The following is a 10,000-nucleotide window of genomic DNA, read 5'->3' as shown; positions in this document are numbered from 1 at the left end:
GGAAACGATAGAGAGCGAAAGAATGAGTTGCTCAGAACGCGGTACTGTAACCAGCCAAGTTATTAAACTGTGAAGATAGGTACGACAGTTAAGAGATAAGTTACAGACGCGCATTTTTCTAGTGCAGCACATGAGTCTCAATTAATAATTCGAAACTAAAATGGATTGGTTTATCAATAAAAAAAAGAGAGAAGAGGAATGCTATTAATGCTGACGGCCAAAAAACGAGGAAACGTGAAGTTGGCGGATGACGTGGTTTTCTTTGGTCTAACGGTGTTTTCGGTATAGATAGTGGGTGTTTCTAGTTTGCCTTCTTACAGCGCGCTACAACGAAAGAAGTTACATCCATCGAACGCACCCGATACTCACCGAAACGGTAGGACGAGTACAGCAACTCCGGTGGAGTCTTATCGTCCAGGTCTGCACTATTGATGCCGAGCGGGTCAAGGCGGGCTACATTGTGCCCTCTAATCTGTACACGTTAAAAACATACAAAAACACACATACATACATACACACCCGCACACAAACATATCCCCGCAAATATTGTGATTGCCGATTTAATGGTGCATCGGATTGCGTACAGATGATCAAATTCGATCACACCGATCACAGTGCAGCGATGTAAAAAGAGAGACACACACACACGGACACACATACAAGTGAAAAAGAAAGATTTGGTAGTGTTAGGGCGTGGTGCGGCATATTTTCGTTGCGATAGTGGGTATAGATAGCGCAGGGGGGATTGATGAAATATTGTTTGCGGCGTTTTGCGGGTGTTTGTAGTACGAGTGTATCAACGATTTTCAAAGCGTAGTACGTGTTTAGGAGTTTTGTGGTATTGTTGGTTGTGTTTTTTGTACATATTAGTCCAACAGAATTCAACAAGAAAAAGAGAAAAGGATGGATGAAAAAGAAAGGTAAAAGATCAGTCTTGGATTGGGGCTGGCGGAAGAAAAGATCGAATTCTTAGTTCAAACATTGAACAACACTGCTCGTGTTCGGGATGGGAATAACACAAGATGGTCAAGGGAATGCTGTACAACAGGAGGAGAAGGTTCACACACAGAAGACAGAGTTTGGTTTTGGGGTTTAGGGGTAGGCAGAAATAAAACATAACATTACACTACACAAATCAAACAAATAAATTAAACAAACAAATCAAACAGAACGGCACAACCAGGACATGGCACAAGACAGGACAAAAAAAACGCAGATTATTATCTCTTATTAGGCCCCTAAGACACACCACAAGTACACCACACTCGATGGGCTTAGAAGTATTGTTTCCGAGCAGTGTTACTACTGCCGGAAGATATTGGAATTCTAATGGTCAATTTGTAACGCAGTGTTAGTATTTAAAATCGATACTCAAACAGGATACGAACAGTATTCCCCATTTCTAACGAGGGATATAACAAAGCAAAACTGACACACCTTATCTATAGTGTTAGTATGTAATAATAGTAGCGAGGCGCATTGTGTTTTTTCGCTTGTTTATCGAAAAACAAACCCTCCCACATCATCCGAATCTCAATTTCAAGCTAGGAAAAGTGAACGGAAGCTTGACAATATTGACTATCTTAACCATTAAATATGCGCATCAATAAATTAGAGAGCTGCGGTGAAGGTTATTAATAGTAGCGTACGTAGATAAAAAAAGGTATAGGTAAGGCTTATCAATTTACCAAAGTTCATGTAAGTGCGGGTAACTTTTTCATTCGCTCGTAGATGCGCCCTGTCCGGCTGAACCTCGGCATTCAGAATGCCCAGCGGATCGATATCAGCCACCAGGTGACCACGGGACTGCAGGAGATGAGTTGGTGATAGGGATAGGAGGAGTAAGTGATTAAAGAGTTTGCATGTATCGGTTTAGTGTTTATCCCCGTTAAATGTTGTGATCAGTTTCACTGAGAATCGAGATGAAGGCGGCAAAGATTCCCGTTAACATAGCATCGTGGTGCGCTGGTAAACCATTGTTACGAATTTTGGACCCTTCGGATTGTCACTGCGTATGATTGGTTAAGTTTGCGCTCACTATCATTGTAAACTACAGGAGTAGCAGGCATTTTACTATGGACACTTTCGTTAAAATCCTGTAATGGAACATTGTTTTGTCTCTGTTGTGTCATACCCATTGTATCTAGAGCTAAACAAAGGCATGCAAAACGGAAATGTTCAAATTTTCTGCCTGATGGCTTACAAATATCCCAATCAATAAACGCGGTAACCAAATAGACAAATTTCATTTCAGATCAACCATAGGTACGATGAGATAACACCGTTAACACATTTCTCAGTACTTCGTGTAGTACACGATTGCATAGAAATGTGCTGTACACAGCTGTTAGTTCAGCGCATCCAAGGATAGCTTCGGATCTGACGGTTCAAATACGTCTTAGGAACATTTTAGGACGGATACTTAAACAGGACGAAAAACACACCAGAGGGGGTTTTTGGGGAGACGAGGGGCAAAGGGTAGACAAGTGAAAACGAAAAATGACTAATTACTTTAGCAAAGAAAGATCGATAAGACTCAATCAAAGAAAAACGGACTAAGGGTATGGTCTGGGTGATAGGATATGTATGAGGAACAGTACGACGAAGAAAAAAAGAGCAGCGGGGTATAAAGATTCTCGGGACTCGTGTCTAGGTGGGGAAGGACTGTTTCATCAGGTCGCTTTGTCCAACGACCTTACCTGATAGCTGCGAATGATTGCCTGCACGGCAAGGTGGTCATCGATGAGCTTATCGTCGATGCGACCACCGATGGCGGCGCCAGCGCCGGCAACGGCAGGCAGTGAACTGCCACCGAGGTACTGTGCAGCGGGGACATGATTCTTCGGCACCGGAGCGAGGCTTGGTGGCGCCGCGTAGGAATTATTCCGGAAGTATGCATCCCAGGACTAAAAGACGAAAACACAAAACATATCATAGAAGCCATGGAGGAGGCAAACGCAGACATGCTGCAAAGCGTACCGCATGCACCGACGCAGGGTCCCGAAGCCAGGAATTATACATATCATCGATGTAATTCGATGAGGAACCATTCAGGAATGGTTCGGCAGCGGTCGAGTTGTACAGTTTCACCGATGAAGCCGCAACAAGCTCCGTAGTCAGCTGGAATGCAGATTGGAAACATTCGCATAGTGAGTAAGCATCCTTTCTTCTGAGTTAGTAGCAGTCTATTACACAGAAACTCAATACTTACCTTGGAGGTGGGTTTCTTCAGCAGGAAGGAGCCAAAGTTCTGCTGACCCATCGGGTTCACCAGGTGAAGAGCCGTCCTTGCGCGATGCATTTTGATGGCTGTTATGCGTATTCACCGAACGATTGAGAAACGAAAATCCAGATGATTCAAACGACGGATGAGCAGTGATCCGTGCTGAACAGATGTTGAGGCGTCGATGGACGACGGATCTTGGATTAAATTCTAATAAAGAAAAGAAAAGAATACGGACCAAAATGAGAACGGAAAAGCTTACTAGAGAGCTGGAGATGCACTACGACAATTATAATAACGGGTAACTGGGACTATTTTAATGCCATATTTTCCCTCCACACAATCTGTTGTCATGGGGATGACGATACTGCAACTGAATGTTGCGTTACGTTTTGTTCGACGACATTTCACGCGGCCTACTTCTTATCACAGTGTCGCAGTAGTTGCCGACTATATCAACATGCCTGCCAGTTGATTTAGCTTATCATGCGCACTGGTGTTGGGGTGTAAATGATCACGAGCGTCGTGACAAAATGATTGCCCTCCCCCTTTGAAATGGTGCATGCTTTGCAGCGTGCATCCCTTATTACTTGCAACAAAGTCACGCGAATGAGACCAATTAAAATCTCTATGCTAGATCGTATCAGTTCAAGCTAGTACAACCTAACGCCAGCAGGTTTACCTAATCAGTGTTTCTAACCAACAATACACTCCCACTATGCGTGATTTATAGCTATTTATAAATGAATGATTTTTCTGCTCGAAAAAGATCAACGACTATCAGCCAAAACAATGTTTGTTCTTGTCAATGGCCGTTGATTCCGTCCCACGATACAGAGCTTAATTTACGGGTGTGTTCGAGCGTCGCCTGGGATTTCGATTCAATTACGGATACGCTTATTTTATCAGCCACCGTATTATTTGCTTATCAGCTTGACGCGAACGGATGGTACCGCGTCACACCACATGGTGGTCAGCTGCTCTTATCGTTTTCCCCTAAAATGCTGTGCACATCATCTTGTTTGTCGCGCAGTTCCTTCGCATCAGCTGATTACTGAACGCAAAATGAAAGTAGCATTGCATCATTTTCATTTCTTAATATGCCATACATCCCAACAAAACAAGAAAACAATATAAGATGAAAAAACTAGTAAACTGATCATAAGAAAATTCAAAGTCACCATTGCCATTGGAAGGAATTTCCAAAACATTTAAAATATTTTTCTATTCCCTTGAAAATGTTATTCAAATACGAAAACAAATGGAAGGGAAAATCAATATCTTAAACTCTCGTTTTTTTTTATTACTGAACAAACGAACATTAAACTCATCGGTATGTCCACTGTCTCCTAAAGCCTTTAAACAAATAGACTATAAATAAAAAAGTCCTTCACTTTGTGTACACCAATGAGACGATTTCCCTCTAATGGTGAGAGCAGCGGTGAGGAATACCACGGGCGAGGTATTCCTAGAGAGCCCGGTGCTCCGAGCGTCGAACCGAGCAACCGTGGTGACGCGGATAGTAGCGTGTGCGACCTTGACATTGGATCACGAGGTGCGCGTTCTTCCCGCGCTTCATCCACCCTCCTTCCAACCGCTCCCCAATGAATCTTCCGAGGAACCAGACGACAATGTTGCACTGATATCGATTCGTTTTAATTTAGTACCGTAGTGCACCCGTTCACTAGAGCTGGCTTATTTGGTCGCATACATTCAAAACAACAATGCCCTTGGTTTCGGTGGAAAAGGATGTCACTGTTACTGCCCGGTTTCTTGCCACTGAGCCACCGGATTGGATGTGGCATACAAATGATCCTGAAACTAGCAGAGCAGCTGATGGAACAGAAACAATTCCGTCCATTCGTGCGTCATCTTTGCTTAAAAAGACCGAAATAAAGACTGAAAGGCGTTTGGGATATAATTATCATCGGTGTGGTGTTAAGTAGAAGTCTCACACGCGGGCGGACACACACCCGCGAGACCAGGCCTTGTGGCTGCTGCGCAAATATGCGCCGTGAGAATCGTGTCTTACGTCGATCCTGTATGTCAATAATGGAGCAGGTTCAAATTGTTCCTAAATTCTTTTTCCATCGTGCGTTCTTCCTGCGTCTTGCATGCTAGCGGTTTGTGACGCTCTAGGGACTCTTCTAGCAGGCGACATCGTGACATCATGAGTTAATTTATTACAATCTCCTCACCCCCTCGAACGGATGGGCCACATCATCGCATGTGTCTGCAGAGGCAACAAAATGCGCGAATGTGTCATCGAAGTAGACACCCGCTGGGGTTTCAGTCGATCGTAGCAAGCCGTGCGCGAACGCTAGCGCTGCTGACACTGCGGAGGCGCGAGCGCGCAGCACTCGCCCTCTAATCAGAGAAGCACGTGATGGGGTTCTCCTCCCTTCCACCAATCCCTCTCCTATCCCATGGTCACTTTGCGTCACTGATATGCCTCCTGCCGGATGTTTGCTATCGTTGCTGCTGCCCTCCACACTGATGACGAGAGCAACAGCGATAAAACGGTGGTGAATAAGCAAAGAATTGGATTACTTCGATTACCGCGTCGACCGACCGGTTTCGAGAAATTTCGCCTTCTTTGGTCAAATTTCCGAACGAAATAATGTTTGCATAACCGGATCGAACCGGTTACGCGGGGCTCACAGTGGGATTCACGTGACTCGTGGAATTGCCGGCAATCATCAAGAAGATCGCATGCAAATGGGCGAGGGAAGCGAGTCAATGATCGAAGCGACGGCAGTGTTCGGATTGTCCTCCAGCAAACAGCGAAACCGGTTTGTTTTTTTTTGTGACCTTCTTGCCCGCCAAAAATTCACCTACACGTTATGTTCCACGGGGCGGATTGGCCGGAAAGAGAAGGGATTGTCTTTTTGTGCTTCCTTTTTTCGCGACATTTGAATCGGCGGAAAGCAAACGGCTGTGTCTTGGCGAATTTGGTGTTCTCGAGCCTTCTGGCCTTGTCCCCATAAACTTTGGGCACGTTTCGGCGCAACGTGATCGAGGAGAACATGTCACACTATGTCCTCGAACGGAGTGATCAACGAAAGAGAGAGAGAGCGGCACTTTTTGGCAAAAGGCCAGTAACCAGGTACCAAGGTGCCATTAAACATAAAGGAAACCACACCGAAACGGATAAGCAGGTGTGACTTATCTCTCCCTGAATGGAAGAGGTTTGATTCATCGATACTTGAAATGATTGAGCAACTGTGTAGACCGATGTCCTTATCGATGATAAACGGACGATCATTCCATAGAAGAAGCATCATAAAACTGCAGTAACGATTCCTTTGACGTAATCCAAGACAGCCGGACAATCTATTGCGGTCGGAAAAAAAACTTTTGCATAACCAACCCAAGAGAGAGAACCTTGCGCTAAAAACAAAACGCTTGACCACCGCAAACAGTTCGCGGAGAAAATTTGGTCTAGGGGCTAGAGCGGGCTAGCCTCTTTTCACTGTGTCGTGTCGTACCGGCCCACCGGCCGATCGTTTGCTCTCGAGTTTTCTATTTTTGATCAGTCTCACTCTGCGCCCCACTCTGCTGCGCTGCTCTACGATCACTCGTGGCAATATGATGGTCACGCAACGCCAACGGTGGTGGATGATCGCGAAACGAACGAGCAAATAGTACCGGCACACTCGCTTCTACGTGGCCATCAACCCCTCTTTCTTCTGGTGTGCTGGCATCCGATCCGATCCGAACCGTTCCGATCGGATCCAATGGGGCGGTTCAAGCACACGGTTCAATCGTCGACTGACTGCTGCGCAGCCTAATGATGAACCTCATTCCATAGTGAGGTCAAGTTCGTTGTTCGACGATCATCGTGGATAGCACATTATCAGCCAACCTTCATCGGACTCTGTATAGCGAATTAGCGGAAAAAACGGGACAAGCTCTAAAAGGGAGCGTTTTGCTCGAGAAAGATCTGCCGACTTTGGTTCACTTTTGCGAAAACTCGATTCGCTCTCTCGCGGGTCGTCAAACACTCATGTTGCATAACACGCATCGTTTCTTTTGCACCCTTTCTTCGAACAACAGGCAGATCTCTATCGACCAGTTATGTGTAGAGTCCATGGATCATTCTTGAGATTTTACACTATCCGGTTACATAACACAAGGTTCGGAATAACTACGAGAGGCTCAGGCACACTATTTTCGCAAGAAACTGAAAATTGACTAACAGATAATTGTGCCGCGATAAAATCCCATAACATACACCCTCCGGGGTTTCTGAACGCACCTCGCTAACAATCGCGCTTAGTACACTCGACTCGCTACTATCTCAAGACCGCGGGAGCTCTGCCGGAGCTGCCGACTACTAGAGATCCGTGGTGTGTTCGCACGACGACGATTCGCGAGCGACTGGTGAAGGGTGGCCGTCGGCCGCCGGTCGGCGAACCAGGGCAAACGAGATACCAAAACATATACACAACCAGCGCCACGGTGGCCGACACTGCAAAATCCCCTGTCTGCCTGCCTGTTGTGTTGGTCCAACGGATTGGACGCAGTATCTCGCTCGTACAAGAGGGCCTGGGACTGAGATGTTACCAATATGCCACCCAGTCCACAGAGAACTCGATCCATAAAACAATAAAATGATATTCCATTTCTGGGCCTGCTTCGATAAAAGCGCTTGTTGCGCAAGTTTGCGGTGCATCGCCACATCATCCTTCATGCTGCTGTTGTCGATCGAAATTGATCGACGAAATCGATCTTGGTTGAATTACGCCAAAAGGGCGTTACGCACGCACGCACACCTACTAGCGTACAAACGGTGCCACGTGTTTTGTCACGAAACAACCAAAAGGATTCCTTCGTTGGCCACAATTTTAGTTGTGTTTTATCACCCTCGTGGTGCTTCGTGGTGCTCACATGTGTCTCGGCCAGCAACAGAGCGCCGCGCGCTTCGAGAAACGACACGGTAAGGCTAACCTTCACCGCCGCACTATCGTCCGGTGTGTTTGTTTGTTCAATTGCAACCGTGGGTGGTTGTGTAGCAGCTGCAGCAGCATAGCATTCGTTCGTCGAATCATCTAGTGTGCATCGAGGGGGCACGGTTTTCAACAATGCACGACAGCAGCAATAAATAGCCGCACGTGAGACGGGGTAAGAACGGAGGTGCTCCCGGTGGGGGGCGGACTGTGGATGCCAGAGCAGAGAGTAAGCGGTGCCGTTGCCGTTTAGTTCATCAGAAGGACCATTGCCAATTGTGTAGTGTTCTCGAAGGCGCGAGCGTGAATTGGTGTCACGGGCTGTGGTCTTTAAGGATATGCACGGGGATATACGGGCAACACCCCAACAGCACCCAGTTCCGATCGTAAATCGTTGCTATCTGCTGAAGCGAGAAAGATATGGGATTAAGAAGGCAAGGTTGACAATCATCATTCCGGCTTCATGCTCGACTCCCTTCCTTATCAATGTCATCCTCTCATTGGTTGGCCCCTGGTTTCCGGTGTCCGCTGTCTGGGGATCAAGGTTCCCGCCACCGGTTGTGCTGGAAGAAGCTGCGTAATAACACCGCCGACGTGTACCTTCCATTTCGAACCAGATTCAGCCAGAAAGTGATAATGTGAGAGCAAGCAAGGCTCGTCCCCTGTGCGTGACCAGCTCAAGCACTCTAGCAGAAACTCAATGGCTAGGTGATGCGTTTCTAGTCACACGACACGATCGTCGTTTCGAATTATCATTGCCATTCTTATTGTGCGCCGATTTTCTGCTTCTGATTTCGCGACTTAATTAACACGCCGCACGGTCACAGCTCGGAGGCTCGGTGCCAGCAGGGCATAATAATGATAATGATGATGAACCATTTCAGGGACACCCTACAATAATGTAACATTCATGCACGCTAAGCCGGTTCAATCCGGGTCGTCCTGCTGGCGTCGCCCGCTAGACGATGGCAACGACGAGGTGCTTACGGCCTCTCCGTTCTAGTAGGCGTGTTTTGATGGCAGTTGGACGGCGTACGGGTAAACAACGCCACGCAATGCAAAGCACACTCGATTGATCCCTGCTGCGGCTGCGGCTCATCCGATTTGCGTCCTTATCTGTGGCGGACCCACGCCACACACGCGGTCGCTCCGGTTACATTGTTGTTTTCTTCTTTTTTTCCCCTGCGGCCCAGCGCCATCGACCAATCGCACGCGTGTTGCACGATCATCGGATTTCCGTCGGCGCAAGGGGGCTCGTCTAGTCCGTAGGTCTAGGTGGAGATACTTTTGACCTCATTAGACTCAGACGCGTAAGGGCGCCGCGTGTGACGTTCACCGACGACGGCGACGGCGACGTCGGTGCGGAGGCATTCTGAGCCCACCTCTTCCCCACCCACCATGTGTCTCGTATCGTTTGTCTAACCTAAAAACCCACAGAGAGCAGGGAGACGCCTGCTGCTGGACCGGGAATTTCATGACGCATGCACGTTGGAATTTCCTGCCACTGCTGGTTTCGCAACAGATGAAACCAAGTGGCGCTGGATCATTATTTTACTAGTTTTTTCACTCCTGTGGATCCGTTTTCCGGTTCTGGAAAATGTCCGGTCCCTCCACGACCGTCACGGAGTTCGTTTTTCTGCCCCCTTCCCCCTAGCTTTCCCAACCCGAGTTGCCACGAGGTCGCTCTCTATTTCGACATTCCTGGCAACACGATTGAATCGTGGAAACGTTGGCAACATGCGGAAACTGCATCTCCTGCCCGGTATGGTTCTGCAGTCCTCGAAGGACACACTCTAGGCACACACGCACGCACGCACGCACTCGCGGA

At 47.3% G+C, this 10,000-nt stretch overlaps 2 protein-coding genes across 5 annotated transcripts in view; one reads left to right on the top strand and one right to left on the bottom strand.

The window, feature by feature from the left end:
• The window catches only part of LOC126578749 (2-oxoglutarate dehydrogenase complex component E1), a 16,343-nt gene extending 8,902 nt beyond the window's left edge, over positions 1-7,441 (bottom strand). For 2 of the 4 annotated variants that reach the window (XM_050241628.1, XM_050241629.1), the window contains exons 1-5: positions 7,423-7,441; positions 3,212-3,433; positions 2,980-3,120; positions 2,700-2,906; positions 370-472 (exon numbers count right to left, since the gene is read on the bottom strand). In XM_050241628.1, coding sequence (XP_050097585.1) covers positions 370-472; positions 2,700-2,906; positions 2,980-3,120; positions 3,212-3,301 — 541 coding nt within the window. In that variant the 5' untranslated portion in view covers positions 3,302-3,433; positions 7,423-7,441. Of the gene's footprint in view, positions 1-369; positions 473-1,688; positions 1,807-2,699; positions 2,907-2,979; positions 3,121-3,211; positions 3,434-7,422 lie in introns of those variants that run through there. The other 2 variants (XM_050241630.1, XM_050241632.1) reach the window with 2 other exon arrangements.
• A 676-nt stretch (positions 7,442-8,117) lies between these two features.
• Positions 8,118-10,000, top strand: part of LOC126578761 (partner of Y14 and mago) — a 14,955-nt gene continuing 13,072 nt past the window's right edge. The window contains exon 1 of the mRNA XM_050241651.1: positions 8,118-8,162. The gene's annotated coding sequence lies outside the window, so the exon portion shown is untranslated. The remainder of the gene's footprint in view (positions 8,163-10,000) is intronic.

This window comes from Anopheles aquasalis, chromosome 3 (genome assembly GCF_943734665.1).
Source record: "Anopheles aquasalis chromosome 3, idAnoAquaMG_Q_19, whole genome shotgun sequence".
In the NCBI taxonomy this organism is placed as follows: Eukaryota; Metazoa; Arthropoda; class Insecta; order Diptera; family Culicidae; genus Anopheles; species Anopheles aquasalis.
This window is presented reverse-complemented; position numbering and strand designations above follow the sequence as displayed.